At 44.7% G+C, this 24,703-nt stretch overlaps 1 protein-coding gene across 1 annotated transcript in view; it reads left to right on the top strand.

Annotated features, from left to right (window-relative positions):
- The window catches only part of UMODL1 (uromodulin like 1), a 64,625-nt gene that overhangs the window by 3,233 nt on the left and 36,689 nt on the right, over nucleotides 1-24,703 (top strand). The window contains exons 2-6 of the mRNA XM_015413763.1: nucleotides 1,163-1,405; nucleotides 18,767-18,925; nucleotides 19,824-19,982; nucleotides 20,866-20,981; nucleotides 23,587-23,779. Coding sequence (XP_015269249.1) covers nucleotides 1,163-1,405; nucleotides 18,767-18,925; nucleotides 19,824-19,982; nucleotides 20,866-20,981; nucleotides 23,587-23,779 — 870 coding nt within the window. The remainder of the gene's footprint in view (nucleotides 1-1,162; nucleotides 1,406-18,766; nucleotides 18,926-19,823; nucleotides 19,983-20,865; nucleotides 20,982-23,586; nucleotides 23,780-24,703) is intronic.

Below are 24,703 nucleotides of genomic sequence, written 5' to 3' on the forward strand. Positions count from 1 at the left end.
TGTGATGTTCCGGCGGGGCCAGGCCTACTTGCACGAGGGGGAACCCACAAGGAGACCTCACGTTGCCGCCCTGTAAATCCCCTTCCCACCGTTTCCTCTTTCCCTTCTCCTGGCAGCCCCCATCTCTTCACCTTCCCTTGCTTCTTTATTTCCTTCCCACCACCAAGCAACCTCCCTTTTATCTGCTCCCACATTCAGCTATATTTATTATTTACTTCATTTATACCCCACTTTTCTCCTTAATGGAAACTCAAAGCAAATTACATCATTTTCTTCCCCTCCATTTATCCTCACAACAGTCCTGTCAGGTAGGTGAGGTTGAGTGTTTGTGTGACTGGCCCAAGGTCACCCAGCCAGTTTGAACCTGGGTGTCCTCATCTGAGATTCTAACCACCACACCACCCTGGCTTTCAAGGGGTGGCAGCTTTTAAACAGTAGCAAGCAGCTAGGCCAGGGTGAGTCCTGCAGGTCACATAGTATCAAGTTGCCCAGTGGTTGCTGACAGCCTTGACCCCAAATATTCCCCCCCTTAAAGGGCAAAACAGATCTGAAAAAGTCCTGCCCTTTCTCTCTGTTTTTAACTGATTGAAACCAAGGTTTGAAAGTTGGCAGTACTGTTGTGGTTGCTTAGCAATAGCTAGCAATGTTCCCTCTAAGCTGTGGAGTCTTGTGAGCAGAAATTCTACTTTGTGAGCTACGGTCATTAAAGTTGTCAGCGAGCGATTTGGCTCCTGCATAAATTAGTTTGCTCTGGAGCCCTCCTTCCTGAGCTAAGACAAAAATGCGTGAGCCGGAGGCTAAAAAACGGTGAGCCAGCTCACACTAACTCAGCTTAGAGGGAACACTGATAGCTAGTGAGGGCCTTTTTCTTAAAGCTACAGATGTTGCTTATATTATTTTAGTGTTTTTAATCCCCTGTCCATTTTTTTAAAAAGATTTTAGATTTTTCTTCAAACCTGGGGCATTTTTTCATGTTTGTAGCAAGATCAGTCTTGTCTATTCATGGCTCCAGTCTCCAGATTTAAGCATCCACAAATTGAGCCATGTTGAGAATTAGATGTATTTCCTTGGTTCCCTGAAATTTCATCAGTTAGCAGGTGCTTAAAACAATATCTTTCTGTGACACTCCTATTTAATTGATGTCACTGTGTTTCCTTTCCAGAGAAAGGTCTCTCCTTGCTGGGCTACCATTTATGCAATTATAGTGTGACCAAGCATGTGTCTAAAATGATTGCTTATCAAAAGTCATATGAGAAGCAAACTCCATGTGGAGGATGGATTCCTTGGAGAGTTTGTACCAAAACTTATTACAAAGAAGAGTATCACGCGATCACAGTCCCAGAGCCTATGAACGTGACAGACTGCTGTGAAGGATATGAACAAGTTGGTCTCTATTGCTCTTTACGTAAGTATATTTATTTATTTATTCATTCAATTTATACCCCGCCTTCCCTGCGAATGGGCTCAGGGCGGCTTACAGCAGTGGCCCAATTGCCAATAAAACTGATAAAACAATATACATCATTTCATAAGTTAAAACAAAATCATAAGGTGCTATTCAGTTCTACAGTTTGTTGCTTACGATGGCATATTAAGATGTCTCACAACTAGATTCCAGCTCAGTGTCGTTCCGAGTTGCTCGATGTGTTGGACCAGATGTTAGAACTGAGGACCAGGCTCATTGATGGTAATGGTGGGGGCGGCTCCTAATTGAAAGCTTGGTGGAAGAGCTCCGTCTTGCAGGCCCTGCAGAACTGCAAAAGATCCTGCAGGGCCCTGATCTCCTCCGGGAGTTTATTCCACCAGTAAGGAGCCGCCACTGAGAAAGCCCTGGCCCTCGTCACGGCGATCCTGGCCTCTTTGGGGGCCAGCAGGGTCAAGCGATTCTGTGACCCCAACCTCAGTGCTCTCTGGGGTATATGTGGGGAATGGCGGTCCCTCAGGTATGTCAGACCCTGGCCATATAGGGCTTTAAAGGTAAGCAGCAGCACCTTGAAATGGATTCGGTATGCTATTGGCAGCCAGTGCAGGACCTTCAATGCAGGCTGGATGTGCTCCCATCTAGGTAAGCCCATCGACAGCCTGGCCGTGGCATTCTGCACTAGCTGCAGCCTCCGAATTTGCAACAAGGGCAGCCCCATGTAGAGAGCGTTGCAGTAGACTAGTCTCGAGGGGACCGTTGCATGGATCACTGTGGCCAGGTTGTTGCAGTCGAGGAAGGGAACCAACTGCCTAATCAGCTGAAGAAGGTAAAAGGACGACTTGGCAGTGGCTGCTACCTGGGCCTACATTTTTAAGGAGGGGTCCAAGAGCACACCCAAGCTCCTAACCTCCGGCGCTGGCACCAATGGTGCCCCACTGAAGGCCGGGAGTGGGGTCCCCACCCATGCACTGCCCTGGTCCACACACAGGACCTCCGTCTTCGCCAGATTCAATTTCAGCTGACTCAGCCTAAGCCAACCAGCTACGGCCAGTAATACACGGTCCAGATCTCCAGGACTGGAGTTTGACCAGCCGCCCAGCGTCAGATAGAGCTGGGTGTCATCAGCATACTGATGGCACCCCAGCCCATAACTCCGGGCTATCTGGGCAAGGGGGCGCATATAGATGTTAAATAGCATCGGGGAAAGCACTGTCCCTTGAGGCACTCCGCACTCCTGCGGGTGTCTCCTGGACTGTTGCTCCTCGATTGCCACTCTTTGTCCCAGACCTTGGAGAAAGGAAGCAAGCCACTGTAAGGCAAGCCCCTGTATTCCCATGTCAGCAAGGCGGCAAAGCAGCAACTGATGGTTGACCATGTTGAATGCAGCCAACAGGTCCAACAACAACAGCACTGCCACACCGCCTCGATCCAGATGCCTCTGGGGATCATCAGTCAGAGCGACCAGAGCCGTCTCCGTCCCATGTCCCAGGCGAAAGCTGGACTGGAAGGGGTCGACCATCTAAGTGTCCTCCATAAAGCCTCGTAGCTGTATCACCACTGCCCTCTCAATTAATTTGCCCAAATAGGGCAAATTGGAGACTGGCCGGTAATTAGCCAATTCAGCCGGGTCCAGAGTATTATATTAACTATTAAAAGGACACAATTGGACTATGAGTTTCCAGATTACCAGCTGTTTTAGGTATCTGCATCATGCTAGAATAGCATCTATTATAGGTTAGGTTTGCTTCATTCATAGTGGAGGTACATAGATTATCATTGAAGTGTGACATAGTAGTGAGCCTTTGGTTTCTGTTTCCTATCTCCTCACATGACCCATAATGAGAACTGTGGCATTTACACATGTAGGCCCCCTTTTATGTCACTATGGTCAATCAATGGATCACATCATAGTTTATCTGAATGTAATGGGGGAGCGTATGTGGCTATGAGGCTTGTTACTGCATGGGTAAGTACCATATGGATAGCTTACATTCCCAGGTCATGTGCAAGCCAGCCCTGATTCTCACTGAAACCCTTGGTAATTCCTCTGTTTGACCTTGTCATGTAGGTAGCTGAGAGAATACATCTTGTTTTTTAATTCTGCTGTTTGGCATTGGGTCTCTTCTGTGATTTGTTTTTATAAGGAGCAGAGCCTAATACATATTCCCCCCCCCATGTTTCTGGGTAGAACTACTATGGGTACAACCACCCATCAAGAAGTACATTTTGTTGCGTCTGTGAGAAGGAAGAATCAATTAACAAAACCAGCTCTGTCTTTAAAGGTGGGCCAGACTCAGGCTGTGTAGGGCTAGTGGCAGAGCAGAGGATCTTCCTGCAGTGAGTTGCTTTCAGATTTGTCCCCCACCTGGACTGTGTTTGGGGCGGAAGTATTTCATTTGCCTTCAGCCCTCAGAGCCTAGTCACAGCTAGGCATGTGCACACAAAAAATTGGTATTTTCCAGGTTTGGGTATATTGAACCCGAAAAATATTGGTATTTCCTGATATGCCCGAATCCCAGTATTGGCACAGTACTGGGATTTGGGAAATATTCAGGATTGCCAAATGTTTTTGGCTCCATTATACTCTATGAAGATCATTATAGTCAATAAAGGAGAATCAATCTGGGGGTATCTGGTGCTCTAGGGGGGCTGTTCTTTGAGATAGAGGCACCAAATTTGCTGCATAGTTATCCCTTTAAATACCTTCTCCAAGCTGAGAGTTCACTCCAAAAGCATTTAAAGGGACTGAGAACCCTTTAAAAGCCTTGTAACGGTAGTTGTCCAGTGACCCTGAAAATTGGGACTTTTGGGGGGTGGCCATTTCTGGATAGCTGAATAACTAGCCCCCTCTCTGATTGGCTGAGAAAATACCTGATAAATACCAATAAGATATTTATCGGTGAGTTTTCCAGCTCAGTTTATACTGAGCACACACCCCTTGTCACAGTTTTGGTGACAGGTAATGCACTGTCTAGACATAGTGTAAAATAAATGATGACAAGAGGAAGTTAACAATCAGTGCAATGAATTAACAGCATGTCACTGAACTACTGCTAATTTCCTCCTCTGACGTTATTCATATTAGTTTTCTCTGGGTTCTGAACTATTAGAATGAAGAGATCTATACAGTAGCAAAGTGTGATTTTTCCCTCAATGCTTCTCGAATCTTCACCCTTCAGAAGCCTGGGTTGCTGGCTAATAGGGCCATTTTGCACTTTATGTGGCTTAGTAGTTTGCTGTTTGTCTGTTCTGTGTCTTCCCGCATGTTATCTTATATTCTAATAGTGAAGTCGGCCATATCTTTGGATACTTAAATCCAGTGACTGGAGCTGTGAAGGGGCAAGACATATCTTTCTACAAACCTGAAAAGGGTACCAGGTTTGAAGAAAAAATTGAAATCTAAAAAAAAGGCATTGGGTGGTTTAAAAAATACAACATGATAAAGGAGCACCTGCAGCTTTAAGCAATGGATTCCCTCAGTGGCTGTTACCAGGCAACCACACTATTCCAGGCTTCAGTTTCTGTGAATGAAAAGGGTGGGAGAGGGGACAGGGCCCTTTCCAGGCCATTTTGGCCACTGAAGGAGGATTCGTTGGGGCCATGACTGACTAAAGTAGCCACCTCCAGTTTGGAAAATTTCAGGAGATTTTGTGATGAGGTCTGAGGAGTGCAGAGTTTGGGGAAGGAAGAGGCCTCAGCATAGTATAATGCCACATGGGGTTGCAAGCCTCCAGGAAGTGGCTGGAGATCTCCCATTATTACAACTGATCTCCAGGCAACAGAGATCAGTTCACCTGAAGAAAATGGCCACTTTGTAAGGTAGACTCTATGGCATTATACCCCATTGAAGTCCCTCCCCTCCGCACATCCTGCCATCCTCAGGCTCCACCCCCCAAATCGCCAGGTATTTTTCAGTATGAAGCTGATAACCCCACTCAGAGTCCATGCTCCAAAGAAGCCATTTTCTTCAGGGGAAACATAAGAACATAAGAGAAGCCAATGTTGGAGTCAGGCCAATGGCCCATCCAGTCCAACAGTCTGTCACACAGTGGTCAAAAATACTAGGTGCCATCAGGAGGTCCACCAGTGGGGCCAGGACACTAGAAGCCCTCCCACTGTTGCCCCCCCCAAGCACCAAGAAGACAGAGCATCACTTGCCCCAGAGCCCCTATCTATACCTTGTGGCTAATAGCCACTGATGGATCTCTGCTCCATATGCTTATCTAATTCCCTTTTGAAACCGTCCATGCTTGTAGCTGCCACCTCCTCCTGTGGCAGTGAATTCCATGTTAATCACTCTTTGGGTGAAGAGTCTCTTCTGTGATTTGGGTGAAGAAGTACTTCCTTTTATCCGTTCTAACCTGACTGCTCAGCAATTTCATTGAGTGCTACAAGTTCTTGTATTGTGAGAAAGGGAGAAAAGTACTTCTTTCTCTGCCTGCTCTATCCCATGCATAATCTTATAAACCTCGATCATGTCACCCCTCAGCCATCGTTTCTCCAAGCTAAAGAGCCCTAAACGGTTTAACCTTTCTTCATAAGGAAAGTGTTCCAACCCTTTTATCATTCTAGTTGCCCTTTTCTGCACTTTTTTCAGTGCTATAATATCGTTTTTCAGTTATGGTGACCAGAACTGTACACAGTACTCCAAATGAGGTTGCACCATTGATTTATACAGGGGCATTATGATACTGTCTGATTTGTTTTCAATTCCCTTCTTAATAATCCCGAGCAGAGCGTTGGCCTTTTTTATTGCAGTCAAACACTGCCTCGACATTTTCATTGAATTATCTACTACGATTCCAAGATCTCTCTCTTGGTCAGTCTCTGCCAGTTCAGATCCCATCAACGTTTATTTATAGTTAGGATTTTTGGCTCCAATGTGCATCACTTTGCACTTGGCCACATTGAAGCCCATTTGCCACATTGACGCCCACTTGCCCATCCTTGACAGATCCCTTTGGAGTGCCTCACCATCCTCCCTGCTTTTCACCACCCTGAACAACTTTGTGTCATCTGCAAATTTAGCCATTTTACTGCTTACTCCTAACTCCAAATCATTAATGAACAAGTTAAAAAGCATTGGACTGAGTACTGATCCCTGCAGTACCCCACTGCTTACCACCCTCCACTGAGAAAATTGCCCATTTATACTCACTCTCTGTTGTCCCTTTGGCAAAGACACAACTAAACCATTTCCACAGACCTCACTAGGGACTGGCAATTTATTCTACCATTCTTAATCTTGTTTGGGGAGAAATTTGTAGTCTGGAATCAGGCTAGGATCTGAAAGCAAGCCCTGTCTTTATATCATTCAGATAAGGACATGTCTAAACTTCAAACTTAAATTGCTTTCTTCTAAGAAATCATGGTAACTACAATTCTGTGATGGAGTGCTAGGGCCCTCATGGTTATTGAACGGGACTCAATGAGTTACATCCAACTTGAGAAGAGTTGGCCTCAGCCAGTATGGTGTAATGTTACAGTGCTGGTCTAGAACTGGAAAGACCTGAGTTTTGAGTCTCAATCAGCCATGAAACTCGCTGGGTGACCTTGGGCCAATCACTTATTCTTCCCCTCAACTACTTCACAGGGTTGTTGAAAGGACAAAATGGAGAAGGGAAGAACCATACAAGCCACCTCCTGTGAGGAAAGACAGGATAAAAATGTATAGCCAGGAAATATAGATCTTTCTCTTGGCATGTGATTAATTTTTTATCATAAAGAGGGGGAAATTGGGGAGGGGAAAAGAAAATATGAGAGTGAGAAAGAAAGGGGAGGGGGAGTCCAGAGAAGAACATGTACAGTATAAATTAGAAGTGGATCCCATGTTGCAGGCTGGAGTCAAAAGAAATTCTAAGGGAGAATGTTGTGTACCCTCAGGAAAAACAAGTCACAGTTCCCAGGGTTCTTTGGAGAAAGTCACATTAAAAATTCTCCTAGAAGCTGGGAAACCTGCAATTTATTTCTACACTGTGTAATGTAGAGTAGTTAGGGAAGAGGCTGTGGCTTAAGATGTCAGAAAGGGGCCATAACTAAGCACCCTTCTTGTTGTTTACTGCTAAATGCTATATAACTGTACATATACACACATGTTATGTGCTGCTTGCTGTCAGGCAGGTGACAGGGTGGGGGGCATGAAAGTTTCCCCTCCCACCTCCCTATACCCACAAAGTTCATGTTCAGCAGACTGCCACTCACCAGGTAAGCAGGCCTCAGAGCACAGCTTATTGTCCAGAGCTTTCACGCTTGCGTTGCCAATGTCATTGTTATTGTCACACTCCATACCTAAGAATGCGCCTGTCCTTTGGCCTGTAAGGGAGTTAATGTAGTTAGAGAGGGGATGGGGCTTCGTTTTAGTTTTTTTTCCCTTGCTAAAGTAATGGAAAAATACAACAGTTCATTATCAGGATTGGGGTGGAAAACACCTCTCTGCAAAAGCCAACAGGTAGAGTGTGGACAATAAGGCATTAGATTGCGATAATCTGCATTAAGCCATCCTGACTTGTTTCCTCAACCACCTCCATTTTCATCCTTATTTCAAGACATCTTTTGGGGTTTATTTGTTTTTTTGGCCAATGAGAAAGATATATGGAATACGGCAAGAAATTTTACCATGTCTGTAGGGACAATAAGCAAGCAGGCAAAAAAGTGACGTATAAGAACATCAGGGGAATCCTATATATATAATTGCCGTACATATTGGCACTTTCCGGCTCTCCCATTGGCTGTGTTGTGCACTCCATCAGCCATTGGCCAGTCAACCGCCACTCAAGAGTACTTGCGTGCCATGGGCTGGCAATGCTCCCTCTAAGCTGTGGAGTCTTGTGGGTAAAAATTCTACTTCATGAGCTACTGGCATTAAAGTTGTGAGTGAGCGATTTGGCTACTGCATAAATTAGTTTGCTCTGGAGCCATCCTTCCTGAGCTAAGACAAAAAATGAGTGAACCGGAGGCTAAAAAGCTGTGAACTGGCTACTGAGGTGGGCCTCCGGCTGTCAAGCCATTCTCTTCTCATCCTGCTGTGGGGCTAACTTTTCCCTCAGTGGCTGCTGCTAGGCAACCAAGCTTAGTTCTGTCAGTAAAAAGGTAAAGGCAGGAGGCCCTTTCCAGGCCTCCTTTGGCATTTGTGAAGAACTCATTGGGGCCAGTCCTGACTAGGGTTGCCAGCTCCAGGTTGGGAAATTCCTGGAGATTTCGTGGTGGAGCCTACAGAAGCCAGAGTTTGGGGAGGGGAGAGGCCTCAGCTGAATATAATGCCATAGAGTCCACCCTCCAAAGTAGTTATTTTCGCAAGGGGGGAGAGAGATCTGTTGTCTGAAGTTCAGTTGTGATACCCAGCGATCTTCAGGCTCCACCTGGAGGTTGGTTACACTAGCTGTACCAGTTAAAGCTTCAGAGCAGGGTCTGCAAGACCCAGGTTCAGATCCCCATCTTGCTGTGAAAGCTGACTGGGTGATTTTGCACCAGTCACACAGTTTCAGCCAAACCTACCTCACAAGGTTGTTGTGTGGATAAAAAGGAGAAGAAGAGAATAATGTAAGCTGCTTTGGTCCCCCCCCCCATGGAGAAACACCATAGTTTTCCAAGGTAGAGGCTGCAGGGGAGGGAGGAGAAGATGGAAAGCTGAAGACAGAGGGGTAGGTTGGCAGTTGGGTAGGTTGGCAGTTGGGTGGGAAGAAGATAGGGTTGCCAACTCCAGGTTGGGAAATTTCTTAAGATTTGAGGGGTGGAGTCTGGGGAAGGTGGGGTTTGAGGAGGGGAGGGACCTCAGAGGGGTATAATGCCATAGATGCCACCCTCCAAAGCAGCCATTTCCTCCAGGGAACTAGCAATGCCAACATCTGGATGAGAGGTGGCGTTTACTTAGAAGCACAGCTGTTCTCCAGATGACAGAGATCAGTTCCCCTGGATAAAATGGCAGCTTTGAAGGGTGGAGCCTATGGCATTTTATCCTGATGAAGTCGCATCCCTCTCCAAACCTCACCCTCCCAAGAGTCCACCACAAATCTCCAGGAATTTCCCAATATGAAGCTGGAACCTAAGAGGAACTGATCTTTGTAGCTGGAGATTCATTGTGATTAATGGAGAGCCGCCACTGCTACTGCTGCTGGGGAGGGGGGGCGGGGAGCAGGTGTGCGGCTGGGAGAGTGATGGGGGAGAAAGAGGGTGATGAGGTGGGAGAGAAGAAGTGACAGGCATGGAGCAGAGAGAGAGTAAGAAGGGAGAAAGAGTGAGAGACAAAGTAGTAGTAGTAGGAGGAGGAGGAAACAAAAGTAGGGGGAATGGGTCCCCACTTGTAATGTCTGAAAAGGGGACACGTGTGTTTGCTTAGATTATTAAACCTGCATGTAGGGCTTTATCTTATTTTACTTTAGTGCCTCAATAATTAGTTTTTTATTAATAATAAAACAAACACACACTACTACACAGGGGCACTAAAGTGGACATTTGCTGGGAGGCTGACTGCTGTTTCCCAGCAAGCTTCTGTTTGTGTGGAAGTGGATTTCCCCTCTGGAGATATGTGGACTCTAGGCAACAAACAGGAAACTCATCAGCCTTGTAAAATATAGAGATGGGCATGACCCAAACCACAAAGCAAAATTCGTCACAAATTTTGCCCTGCTCATGCTTTATGAACAGAAGTCTGTGACAGGTCTGCTGTAATGAACTTTGACAAACATTTGAAGCAGTTCATGGTGGTTTATGGATGGACTCCAAGTCCCTTTTAACCCCTGCTTTCTGTTCCCAGCAAAGCCACAAAAACAGGCTGAGTGACGGGAGGGAAGAGATTCCCTGCCACTCAGCTGTTCCAGGCTATTTTGTACAGTCCCTTTAAACAACCTGAAAAACAGCTGAGCTAGTGGGGAGCAGTCTTTCCACCCATCAACTGTTTTGGGCTATCTTTAGACAGGTGCGTTTAAAGGGGCTGCACAAGGAAGCCCAATACAGCTGAGCTTGCGGGGTGAAGTCTCCCCACTGGCCCAGCTTCAGGCTCTCTTGCACAGCCCCTTTAAACTGGGCTGCATAAGGGAACCCAATGGAGCTGAACCTGAGGAGGAAAGTCTCCCTGCTGGCCCAGCTTCGGGCTGTCTTGCGCAGCCCCTTTAAACTGGGCTGCACAAGGGAGCCCAATAGAGCTGAGCTGAGTCTCCCTGCTGGCCCAGCTTTGGGCTATCTCTTTGTAGTCCCTTTCACTAGGGTTTGTGGGGCCATGAACCGGTTCGGGAACAGATCTCCTGATTTGGTTTGATTCATGGGTCAACCACGAACTGAACCACATTTTCCCAGTTCATGCCCATCCCTAGTAAAACATGTACCAGTCCTTAGTGGCTTTCTCATTGGATGAGTTAAATAGGAATGCTGAATAATATGGAAATTTCACTTTTTCTCCACTCCACTGAGAGATTTAAAATTTTTATTTATTTATTATTTATTTTATTATTTATTTATTTGATTTTTCTCCCGCCTTCCCGCTGAAGCGCCTCGGGCCGCCTTACACCGTTAAAACATTTCTTAAGATTTGAGGGGTGGAGTCTGGGGAAGGTGGGGTTTGAGGAGGGGAGGGACCTCAGAGGGGTATAATGCCATAGATGCCACCCTCCAAAGCAGCCATTTCCTCCAGGGAACTAGCAATGCCAACATCTGGACGAGAGGTGGAGTTTACTTGGAAGCACAGCTGCTCTCCAGATGACAGAGATCAGTTCCCCTGGATAAAATGGCTGCTTTGGAGGGTGGAGCCTATGGCATTTTACCCTGATGAAGTCACATCCCTCCCCAAACCTCACCCTCCCAAGATTCCACCCCAAATCTCCAGTAATTTCCCAATATGAAGCTGGAACCTAAGGGGAACTGATCTTTGTAGCTGGAGATTCGTTGTGATTAATGGAGAGCCGCCACTGCTACTGCTACTGGGGAGGCGGGGAGCAGGTGTGCGGCTGGGAGAGTGATGGGGTAGAAAGAGAGTGATGAGGTGGGGGGGCAGAAAGAGAGAAGAAGTGACAGGCATGGAGCAGAGAGAGAGTAAGAAGGGAGAAAGAGTGAGAGACAAAGTAGTAGTAGTAGGAGGAAACAAAAGTAGGGGGAATGGGTCCCCACGTGTAATGTCTGAAAAGGGGACACATGTGTTTGCTTAGATTATTAAACCTGAATGTAGGGCTTTATCTTATTTTACTTTAGTGCCTCAATAATTAGTTTTTTAAATTAATAATAAAACAAACACACACTACTACACAGGGGCACTAAAGTGGACATTTGCTGGGAGGCTGACTGCTGTTTCCCAGCAAGCTTCTGTTTGTGTGCAAGTGGATTTCCCCTCTGGAGATATGTGGACTCTAGGCAACAAACAGGAAACTCATCAGCCTTGTAAAATATAGAGATGGGCATGACCCAAACCACAAAGCAAAATTCGTCACAAATTTTGCCCTGCTCATGCTCTATGAACAGAAGTCTCTTACAGGTCTGCAGTAATGAACTTTGACAAACATTTGAAGCAGTTCATGGTGGTTTATGGATGGACTCCAAGTCCCTTTTAACCCCTGCTTTCTGTTCCCAGCAAAAGCCACAAAAACAGCTGAGTGGCGGGAAGATGTTCCCTGCCACTCAGCTGTTCCAGGCTATTTTGTACAGTCCCTTTAAACAACCTGAAAAACAGCTGAGCTAGTGGGGAGCAGTCTTTCCACCCATCAACTGTTTTGGGCTATCTTTAGACAGGTGCGTTTAAAGGGGCTGCACAAGGAAGCCCAATACAGCTGAGCTTGCAGGGTGAAGTCTCCCCACTGGCCCAGCTTCAGGCTCTCTTGCACAGCCCCTTTAAACTGGGCTGCATAAGGGAACCCAATGGAGCTGAACCTGAGGAGGAAAGTCTCCCTGCTGGCCCAGCTTCGGGCTGTCTTGCGCAGCCCCTTTAAACTGGGCTGCACAAGGGAGCCCAATAGAGCTGAGCTGAGTCTCCCTGCTGGCCCAGCTTTGGGCTATCTCTTTGTAGTCCCTTTCACTAGGGTTTGTGGGGCCATGAACCGGTTCGGGAACAGATCTCCTGATTTGGTTTGGTTCATGGTTTGGTTCATGGGTCAACCACGAACTGAACCACATTTTCCCGGTTCATGCCCATCCCTAGTAAAACATGTACCAGTCCTTAGTGGCTCTCTCATTGGATGAGTTAAATAGGAAAGCTGAATAATATGGAAATTTCACTCTTTCTCCACACCAGTGAGAGATTTTAAAAAAAATATTTACCTTGCCTCTGTTTGTCCAGAGTAATTTCATTCCTTTAATTAATTTCATTCCTTTAATTAATTCTCATGCTGCTAATTTTAATGGGGCATCCAAGCATGCAAGCTGTGTGCACTGTTGCCATCTTAGTTAGCAAATCAAGAGAAGCCTTGCTGCCTGAAGGAACTCACTGGCTGGATTTCATCCTTTAAGGAGTCTGTTTGACAGATGGGCTCACTCTGGGGGTTGGTCCCATAGTAATTATTGCTTGATAGAATGTGACAGGGACGTGCTCTAGGTCTGTCTCTGTATTTTGGTCAGTGTAAAAAGTAATGACCCTAACATTCCAGATTAATGGCTACTGTGGCTTTGAGCCAGCATTGTTACACTCCCCAGTTGCTTGCACAAGTTTTTCAGAGTAAGTCTGTGACTTGTTAAAATGTTTATATCACCATTAAAAAGGAAAAAGAGTTGCTCTGAACACTTAAGTCACTTAAGCTGAAGCTCAGAATCATGCTGTGACAAGTTCATAAGCAAGGCATCAGAACATTAATATCTCAAGTGACCAACTAGTTCCACAATAAGAACTAATGCCCAATGGTTCAGGTGTGAACTAGCTCAAGGGTATATCTTTTTACATTTACATATTTTCTTAGTTAAAATGAATCAAATCTTGACTGGGTTACTATTCACATATTCCCATTTCCTCCCCCTCCCCCTTATTTCTACATTATAAACCACTCTTTATTATAACCTTTGTACAACCAAGATGCATATTTTTATGTGCTACAATAGCAACAATCCCAATAATAGTTTTTGCAGTGCCAGCAACATTTGTACATTACTTTAACAAGACAAAGAAGTTGAGGACCTGTGAACAATTGGGAGGGATTTTTTTTTTAATTTGGAAATTGCTTCTAACATTGCAACAGCCAAAGACCTTTGAGCTCTGGGGGCAGATGAGTAGCTCCCTGACCATCTAGCACCCTCCTCCATAGTAGAGCACTGCAGCACAGTTACCCTGAACTCTAGACTCCAAGGCTAGCATCAAAAAGCCAGCAACATAATTCACAATGGTACTGTTTCTGCTTCCGTTTCTATGCTTTTTAATGGGACAGTTTGTGGAAGAGAACTGGAGTTGGGCACACACATCCTGCCACCATCACCCCATTCCAGAGTACTTCAAGCAGTTTCAGGCTCTGCCCCATTCACAGCTGAAACGTCCTAGCAAGGGGGTACAATTAATTAGGTTCAGAGCAAGCACTTTTTCTGTAATTGTAATTAGCCCTCCCATCAAGATTCTTTTAGTTTCGAAGTGATCACAGTCTTTAAAATGTTATACAGTCCTCGGCTAAAGGGTGTTTGTGTGTGGTTGGGGGATATGTGCACAGTATTTTCCCAACCATGAGACCATACATCGTTGAGGGCTCTAGCAGGCTAGTTCCTCCTTTTGTCCTTCCAAGGCTGCGGTCACACGGAGCATTAGCCACGCTACAGAGACGGAAGATAGATGGATTTTCCGGGCGAGATCACACCGCAACACCTGGGAAGCGAGAGCTCCCATGGCTAACCCAAGGCTTCCCGCCAAAGATGTGGCGTAAAAAACTAGTACCTCCGAGGTACTAGTTTCCGGAAACCGCGGGGCAAGGGCAGGCATCTGATCGCATTTCCGGTGGTAGTTCGTGGCATCTGGTACCCGCCCATGTCCCATCGCAAAAAGGTTTTTCCCCCACAAATCTCCACAGGATGCCCACAAGCACCCAACGGCGCATGCACACACTTCGGTTTAAAAAAACCCACAACCCCGTTTGCCATGACAGCGGCGCCTAGCCATTGCTGCTGTGATTGCGCCGTGCTGCTTCTTTGCTGTGCCACAGGATTGTCGTGTGATCGGCACCTCCCCCCGAACCACGGGACGTCGGCAGGATGTGTGATCCAGTGGCCACACATTAGTTTGCTCCGGGGCAAACAGCCACGCCCCCCCCCCGCATTTTCCGGCCCGTGTGACCGGGGCACAAGATAGATATATCTTAAAGGACAGATCTTTTCCTTTTAAATGCTAGTAGTAGCATAGGGGAGTTTGTTTTGATGACTGAAACCAAATGGAGGTTAAAGGCTTAAGCCTCCTTTTTCTTCTCTCAATGGCTGTGACTCTGAGGCAAATTGAGGCTCCAGGAGTCTGTAGCTTGCATTTTGTAATCAGTTGAGATCTGATATTAAACTGCTCTCAGTGTTCCTTGGCTCCTGGAAGGCAATGAGTATGCACAATCCTTATTAGTCCATTTTAAGGGAAGAGGAGGTTCTTTCCTTTTCTTTTTAAAAATTATTAATTTTTGTGTAATAATATTTTTCTGTTTATTTGGAGAGTCTTAAGAACATAAGAAGAGCCCTGCTGGATCAGACCAGTAGTCCATCTATTGGTGAGCCAGTTTGGTGTAGTGGTTAAGAGCAGCAGGACTCTAATCTGGAGAACCAGGTTGGATTCTCCACTCCTCCACATGAGGCCAGCTGGATGACCTTGGGCTAGTCACAGCTCTCTCTGAGCTCTCTCAGCCCCACCAACCTCACAGGGTGCCTGTTGTGGAGAGAGGAAGGGAAGGTGATTGTAAGCCGCTCTTGAGACTCCTTCAAGTAATGAAGGGTGGGGTAAAAAACCAACTCTTCTTCTTCCATCTAGTCCAGCATCCTGTCACACACAACAAGTTCCTCTGGACAGCCAACAACAGGGCATAGAGGCCAAGGTCTTCCCCTGATGTTGCCTCCTGACTCTGGAATTCAGGGGATTAATGCCTCTGAATGTGGAGGTCCCCCTCAGTCACTATGGCTGGTAGCCATTGATAAACTTATCATCCATGAATCTATCTAATCCCCTTTTAAAGCTGTTTATTCCTGTGGCCATCATTACATCCTCTGGCAGTTAATTTAACATTTGTGTAAAGGAGTGTTGCCTTTTGTCCATCCTGAACCTTCTGCCCATCAGCTTCATTGGATGCCCCTGGGGACACAGAAATCCCTACCTTGTCTGTGAGTAACCTTGTTTAGTTGTCCTAACTGATAGGCACAAGACCATCAACTTCCTTATTGGAAGGAGAGATTACTGAAAAACAATAACAACAATAATATCATCACTTGTTTTTGACATCATGCTATCAGACAGCCTAGTACTATTTTCCTTCTTGCAACAGAACCATACTTATCTGGGATCTTTCTATTGAAGCCAGGCATTCTTAATTGTTTGAGATCTGCTTGCTCTTATTTATTTTTCTTGCTGGCTTTGTTATTACTATTAACTGTTCATAAGTATCACATGTTTCTGCTTGGAAGACCTGAGAATCCCTGGCCCACTTCATAATTCAGCACTGAAATAGTGTGGCAGAGGAGCAGCACTAGCCCATTCGTTCCATCACACAGCTTTTATTGTGAACTCCTTCTGTGCCAAATTATGCAGTCTTTCCCTGTAAAAGCAACCACACACACTGGGCATCCATGATGCCAGGAGTTTACACAAAGGCTCTGTGCTACTGCCCAGGCAGTCAGAATATATAAATAGGAGCCAGATTTAGTGAATGACATGCATTGGATGTGTTGCAAGGTTCCACCATCACCTTTGCAATGACTGGGGGTGGTGACAAAGGTAAAGAGGAAGGGAACTGACAGCCGTCTCATACTTGCAGTCACCTAGGGATGGGAGTGCTCTAAGCTAGAGGTGTCAAATTCATTTTTTAAAAAGATTTTATTTTCAGTTTTTTCATAACATAACATACATTTATCCCTCTTTCTCAACAATTAGGGGGTTTTACATTATAATTTTTCTTTATACCAGTTTATGGCTTTTTGCCATTTCTGTTTAAATTTTTCCTCTGTTTTTCCCGCCAAAAACATAGTGGACCATAGAGGCAGCAGTGCAGCCCATGGTGCTTGACTGCTGCAGACGAGGTTGTTCTGCCATGCTGAAGACACAATGGAGTGGCTGTGCCCACTCCTCCCCCGTACTCCCTCCCTTGTACAGTTGCTCATGGGCTGCATAAGAGCCCTAGATGTGCCGGTTCCGGCCTCCAGGCCTTATGTTTGACACCCCTGCTCTAAGCCAAGGAAGACTGTCCTTGCTGTTTTTCTGTAAGGGCAAGAAGTAAACACCACGACAGATTCTGACCTGTCCATCAGGGTTATCATATTTTGGAAAGTGAAAAGTATGCATACGGAGAGTGATTTCAGCTAAGCATACCTTTATTTAGTCAGGAACAAAGACAAGTTAACCGGCTCGCAGGCCGGCTTATATTCCCTCAGAGAAACCCACCACCAAACACCCTCCCAATCCCGATAGGCTATTTACAGTGACCAAGAGATTTATTGGCCTCCTGGCCTGGGACCTAGTCCTTTCATTGGGCCTGGCTAGGATCCTACTGGCCCATTGTCTTTTGGCATGAAGCTAGTGGTGTTTGTGCCTGGGCAAGCCCAGGCATGCCTGGCCCTGACAGGGCCTGATACACTACAGAAAGTAAAAAGAGGACTTATTTCCCGACTGACTTCTTCAAACAAGTGTATTATGACAAATCTCATTCTAAATACCCCTACTATTTAAGCTGTGATAATTGCTACGGACAAGGAATAGTCCTAACCTTCCAACCCCAAAAGAGGACATTTTCACCAGCTTTTTAAAAAGAGCCCAAAAGAGGATGGATACCAACAAAAGAGGACCACTGGTGGTAACCTTACTGTCCAACCTAATACTCCATTGCTGCTCTTGATCATCCACATGCAGATTGTCTACGTTTGGAAACAGGACTGCAGCATAGAGGCAGCAGAGGAGGCCTCACCTACTGGGCCCAAGGCGGCAGCAGCAGGTGCTCCAGGAAGGGCAGGGCGCCTCTCAAGAAGAAGGCAGTAGTAGTTTGATGGGCCCAGTGGAAGTAGGGGTGTGGCCCCTGCAGGAGAGTCTCCCTCCCACCTGGCAGGCATAGCAGCAGGGGCAGGAGGTTTGCCAGCCCAGGGCATTAGATGTGTGTGTGAGGGGCCGCAAGGGCCTCTGCCTAGCCCTATGCAAACAAAGTCAGAGTGGGGCAAGGTGATAAAGGGTTAAGAGAGGAAGAAGGCTTCAGAAGGGAAGGGTGGTGCTGGGTTTGGCCAGCATGGGTGGAGCCCCAGGGAGATGGCCAGATAGATGGGAGGAGAGGAAGGCAAGCTGGCTGGGAAAGGCTGAGAGGGTACAGAGAAGGGAGGAACCTAATGGAGGAGCTGGGGCCTGGGTCAAGATAAGGCTATGAGACCTTCTCCAAGGGAGAGGCACAGCTCAGCCCCTGAGGTTTCGAAAGTGCAAAGTGGGGCTGGAGAAGGGAACTGCTCTTGCATGGAACCCCATGTGAACTTTGCTAATTCCAATAAAGAAACACTTATAGGATCTGACCAGCCTCTGCTGCCCATAGAAGACACTTGTGATGTCCTGCTGCCCCCTGGTGGGCCCACAAGGACCAAGAGCATAAGAAAAGCCTTGCTGGAACTGACCAGCGGTTTATCTAATCCAGCATTCTGCGTCGCACAGTGGCAAACTAGTTGCCCTGTGGGTCCAACAAAATGACATAGAGGCCAATGCATTCCCTGAATGTTGCCTCCTACCACTAGTATTCAGAGGTGTGGAGCTTCTCTTTAGTCATCATGGCTCGTAGTCATTACTACATCCATAGTGAATTCCACTTGATAACTTTTTTAATTGATTTTTTTTTTTAATTTATGAGAGCTGACATTATTTCTGGGGATGGGGGATTCCAAAGCAACCAGCTCTGATACTGTCTTAGCAGTGCATATTTCTGTAGGCTGAAGTAGTAGCAGTTTCCCACTGGGATACATTCAACTCACATCCGTATTATTAGGAGACGGAAGCTATGCATTGAATAAAATAGCTTTAAACAGTGCCTGGGGATGAATGAATCCCACAACTGGTTTGGTGCTCCCAAGAGAGTTTTAAGACTATGTTTTTCAAATGGCAACCACAGACTTTTAAAGACATTTTGGGATATGGCATATAGTGGTAGTGAACATCTGTTGTTCAATGGGGAAAAAGTCATGCCTAAAGTAGCCTTTTCTATTTTGGACAGTGGATGCAATTTTGCTGTTAATTATTTTGTTATGTAGCCCTAAACAGATCCAGTGAATTTGCCTCAACATTTGGAGCCTGCCCAGAGAAAGTAGAAGAGTTAAATGCTTCCTGTACTATTGATAAGGATTGTCCAGAACGTCAAAAATGCTGTAAGACATCTAAAGGAATGGGTTGTTCAGACCCTGTCCCTGAAGGTATGTTATTGAACCAATTTGTGTTCCCCATCAGTTTCCAGCAATAGCAGCCCATTGTTTATCCACTGAAAATAGTGAAAAAAGACAAGTTGTCAATTGTGACAATAGAAACATGCAGCCATTGAGATCTTAATTTATTTAAGAGTCAAATTAATGCTGTTGTTAGTAGAGGACCCCCCCAAATGCTTCAACTTGTCTTCCCTTCTATTTTTTCTCCTTTAGTAGAGTATCTCTGACTCAGAGCATGAGCTGCTGGAGCTTTAGAATGCCAATGAAGAGAACTAGCACAGCCAAAGTATTATTAAGTTGTCAGAACAGCACATCTGCCCGGTGGGTCCAACAAAATGACATAGAGGCCAAAGCATTCCCTGAATGTTGCCTCCTACCACTAGTGTTCAGAGGTGTGGAGCTTCTCTTTAGTCATCATGGCTCGTAGTCATTACTACATCCATAGTAAATTCCACTTCATAACTTTTTAAATTTTTTTTTTTAATTTATGAGAGCTGAAATTGTTTCTGGGGATGGGGGATTCCAAAATAACCAGCTCTGATACTGCCTTAGCAGTGCATATTTCTGTAGGCTGAAGTAGTAGCAGTTTCCCATTGGAATACATTCAACTCACATCCGTATTATTAGGAGACGGAAGCTATGCATTGAATAAAATAGCTTTAAACAGTGCCTGGGGATGAATGAATCTCACAACTGGTTTGGTGCTCCCAAGAGCGTTTTAAGACTATGTTTTTCAAATGGCAACCACAGACTTTTAAAGACATTTTGGGATATGGCATATAGTGGTAGTGAACATCTGTTGTTCAATGGGGAAAAAGTCATGCCTAAAGTAGCCTTTTCTATTTTGGACAGTGGATGCAATTTTGCTGTTAATTATTTTGTTATGTAGCCCTAAACAGATCCAGTGAATTTGCCTCAACATTTGGAGCCTGCCCAGAGAAAGTAGAAGAGTTAAATGCTTCCTGTACTATTGATAAGGATTGTCCAGAACGTCAAAAATGCTGTAAGACATCTAAAGGAATGGGTTGTTCAGACCCTGTCCCTGAAGGTATGTTATTGAACCAATTTGTGTTCCCCATCAGTTTCCAGCAATAGCAGCCCATTGTTTATCCACTGAAAATAGTGAAAAAAGACAAGTTGTCAATTGTGACAATAGAAACATGCAGCCATTGAGATCTTAATTTATTTAAGAGTCAAATTAATGCTGTTGTTAGTAGAGGACCCCCCCAAATGCTTCAACTTGTCTTCCCTTCTATTTTTTCTCCTTTAGTAGAGTATCTCTGACTCAGAGCATGAGCTGCTGGAGCTTTAGAATGCCAATGAAGAGAACTAGCACAGCCAAAGTATTATTAAGTTGTCAGAACAGCACATCAATGGACACTTTTGTGCTTAATATAATTTTTTATTAATCAATGAACACCCAGGCAGCATTTCAAATGTGTAAAGAAAGGCATGCATTTATTTATTTCTGTGTTAGCACAGTCCTCAGTACTCCAGAAGATTATGACAAATAGGCTAAAACTGAACCAAGCCAATTAATGCTGACTCATAGTGCATTCCTAAACAGAGTTACACCCTTCTAAATTTATTAAAGTCGGTGGATTTAGAAGGGGATAACTCTGCTGTGGATGACAATGTTTTGTCAGTGCTGGAAATGGCTGCAAAACTGCCATCAATTTCAGTAGGCAGTAAAACACAATGATTGGCATGCAGGAGGTATATACAGAGGTCCTGAATTGCAGATTGCTAATTGTGCTGGAATATTAAAAATAATTGGTAAAGAGGATCAATTTCAGTGCTGAATTTGTGGCACTGATCAGATTGAAAGTGGCCATTGGAAATGAGAAGCTCATTGCAGTAACAGCACATTTCCATAGATTTAATGTTCCAAGATGCAAATACATTGTTTTCTTTTTTCTGATAATTTTTAGAGCAAACAGTGGCAACATATTGGTATAATGTGTCAGTCCTGGTGAAAATGGATTTCAAAGAATTAATCAGAGTGGATCCAAGACTTCTGGAACATTCACGCCTTTTGCACTCTATGGTATGGATGCATATGCAATGGCTTTCAGCCTACTGCAAACTTCTGTGATGGCACAGCACAGTCCGAATAAACCGGAGAATGGAGCATCTTAAAGTCTAATAACATTTTATTCCAGCATAGTTCTCATGGACTAGAATCCACTTCTTCAGATGCTATGAGTGGAGCCGTACTGGACAGACACTTTATGTAGGAGGTATGAACAGGGTTGAGAGTGAAATATGATTAAGCAAAAAACCCAAATCTAATAAAGGGGGGGAAAAACAGACTCCATTCACAGGTTAACACTTGGAATAGGTAGAATGTTCTAGGTTCTGTGAAGATTATTAACAGCTATAGAGGGATGGAAATCCCAAGTTATGGTCCACATTGGTTGGAGAGCAGTGTGAAACTTCTTCATCAGTTCCAATTCAGAATTTCACCCTTTCAAATTCTTTTGTTGGAGAATGGTGAGTAATTCAGTGTCCCGAGAGACTTAGATTTTTCATATAAATGTTGTGGGCATTTTGGATAGAAAGGGACCTCTTAGTCCTACATGGAGAACAAAAGGGCAGTGTTGACGCATGGTGCCATGTATTACATTGGAGGATGAGGAAGTGAATGAGCCCAAAATGGTATTGCTGATGGTCCTGTAGAGTATTGCCTGTATATATAGGTATATAGTATATAGGTACAACGTTGGCATCTTGACCTGTTGCGGCGTCTGGTCCCTGGGTTTGTGTCTCTATTAAGTATCCCATTGTTGCGGTGAAAAAGCTGTTTTAGGTTAGGAGACTGTCTGTAAGCAAGAAGCTGTCCATGTGTAGGTACACTGGATCTGCTGTGAATGTGTATGGGTAAGGGGCTTTATGTGTCCCACACAGCCTTATAGGTACTCTGAGCTTTCATAGAAAAACATAACCCTTTATGTACTGATGGACTGCTCCAAACCAGGCCTGGACCTATGCTGCTAAAGTGCAAGCATTTTTGTGTGTAGGGAAGTAGGGAAGACAGGAAAAAGTACCTTCCTTGCCCTACAAGCAAGCTTGCACAAGTCCCTTGTCTCTGCAAGGCAACCGCCTCCCTCCTCTTCTCAGTATGACGAACGGAGAAGATCCAGTTAAGGTTGCCAGGCTCCCCCTGGCTACTGGTGGGGGGTGGGAGTTAAGGTTGTCAGATCCAGGTTGGAAAACCTTTGGAGATTTGGGGATGGAGCTTGGGGAAGATGGGGATCTCAGTGGGCTACAGCATCAGAGTCCACTCTCCCAAGCATCCATTATCTCCAGGGAACTGATTTCTGTAGTTTGGAAATAAGCTGTAATTCCAGGGTAGGGGTCGGGGGGGATCCCCAGGTTCCACCTGGAGGCTGGCAGCCATAGATCCTGTTATGAAAGGTTTATTCCAGCTACATGCAGATAGGCTAATGGACAGCAAGGGTGGGGGAATGGGACAGGAGAATACAGAACACAGAACTAAAATCAAAATCCAGTTTCTGTCTCATTCCAGATTTACAGGTCTTTGCTGATTATCACTTCTCCTTTGTCTGTATAGTAAGGATACACTCATAGCTTCTGAAGAAGCGAGGTCTAGTCCATGAAAGTTTATGACAGAATAAAATGTTTTTTAAGTTTTTAAGGTGCTACAAGACTTCAGTTTATTTTTCCTGCAGGAGATTTAAGATGACTACCTTCTGGATTTCTTACCAGAGACTAAACAGAATTTGTTACCGCCACCTACTGGACAAAGAACTAATCACAACTTCAGAATCTAAAGGAGGGGGGGGTGTAACTCTGTCCTATTTTTCCCTATTGAAAGACTGCTTCAGGAAAAAATAGAGATACTGAACTCATGTAATGTTATAATCAAAATCTTTATTTTAGAAAAATCTTTATATTTAGGACAATCCTGCTATATATACATAATCTAGAGCATGCACTGCAAAGCCCAGTCTCATACACTCTGATATGATAGAAAGTACGGTACAAGGCATAGTGTCTCATCAGCTCCCTAGCAAGGTCACTCCACTTACTTGCCCTGAAGACCCCCAGAATCCCCAATATCCATGCAAATTCCATAAAGTCTTCTCTTAGCTGTTTTACTTTGCCAATAGTTCTACTATATTTGCAGGCACGGACAAGGGGTGCCAGAAGCACTGGCATGACATCACATCTAGTGAAAACCAGGAAGTGATGTCATGCTTCCCTAGGAATCACCAGAAACGTTATGGCAGAGCTTGGACTGGTGGTGGAAAATGTGATCTGGGACAGAGGACTGGCAGCCCTAACTTCTACCATGCTTTCCTAACTCTGCTCTTAATAATACTCAGAATTAAACTTTGTTGGTATTAAAGGTGCCATTGTACACAAACTTTGTTCTGTTGCTTCAGACTAACACAGCTACCCACCTGAATCTATCAAAAAGTGTCATAACATACAATACGAATATCTTTTTATACACACACACACACACACGCACATATATAAATAAAATATTATATTATATTATATGTGGTACAGAAATAGAAGAGAGGTGTGAGGGGGAAAGTAAAGTAAATGTAAGGCACTTTTTTACAAATATTAAAGTCAATATAAACGTGAATGAGCATATAATAAGAATATCTTTTTTACAGATCACTGGAGCTTTGTGGCCCTTAAATGTCTCCGTGTACCACATCCAAACTACTCAAGCAGAACGCTATGCTGAGACATTAACATCTCAGGCTCTGATTGGCCTGCAACAGCCTATTCCATTGGTGAACCTATCATATTTGTTGAAGGACATTGTGATGCGAGTGTATGAAGTTATTGACATAGATGTACAAGGTTATTTTTTCCAAATATATTTCAAATACTAACTTTATACATGAATTAAAACTTTAGAAGTATAACCTTGTAAGAAACAATTTGTATACAAGGGAACCTGGAATCCCCTGTCTGGAGAGACATTTTTGACGTTCAGGGCAGTTTTACACAAGCAAAACCCCCTCCCCTTATATAAAGTTGTATGAATTCCATATACAATTTATCATGGCTTAAGTATGCATGTGTGTCTCACACCATGAGATACTGGAGAAGACACCATCAGTAATAGCTTTCTACTGCATAACATCGACTGGGAATTTACATGCAGTGGTACAATATCAGAATAATCTCAAAATTACTCTAGATTTATATTGTGATTTTGGAAACTGGCTAGGGTTGCCAGGTCCTCCCTGGCCACCAGCAGGGTATGGGGGGGGGGAGTAGGGTTGCCAGCTCCAGGTTAGGAAATTCTTGGAGATTAGGGGATGGATTCTGGGGAGAACAGGAACCTCAGTGGGGTACAATGCCATAGAGTCCACCCTCCAAAACATCCATTTTCTCCAAGGGAACTGTTCTCTAGTCTGGAGATGAGCCGCAATTCTGGAAGATCCCCAGGTCCCACCTGGAGGCTGGCATCCCTAAATCTGGCCTTGTGTATTATTTATGAATAAAATCAAAACTAAGATATTTATACGGTACCTCTTCTAAATCTTATTTCAAAAGATGCAAATAAACTTTCTGCAGATTTCAATGCTTGCTTCAACCAATAGGTTTTGTGTCAACCTAGAAGGCTCTCATAAGGGTATCTGTAAGAATAAATACATGGATACGCATTCTAGCCAGTCCTTCAAAGGGTGTAATGGTAGGAAACACTGGTCAAATGCACTTTATTTTAAACTTTTGTGTCATGCCATTGTCTTCATAACAGCCTTCCACCAGCAGCTG

Source organism: Gekko japonicus, unplaced genomic scaffold (genome assembly GCF_001447785.1).
Source record: "Gekko japonicus isolate JY-2015 unplaced genomic scaffold, Gekko_japonicus_V1.1 scaffold803, whole genome shotgun sequence".
Taxonomy (NCBI): domain Eukaryota; kingdom Metazoa; phylum Chordata; class Lepidosauria; order Squamata; family Gekkonidae; genus Gekko; species Gekko japonicus.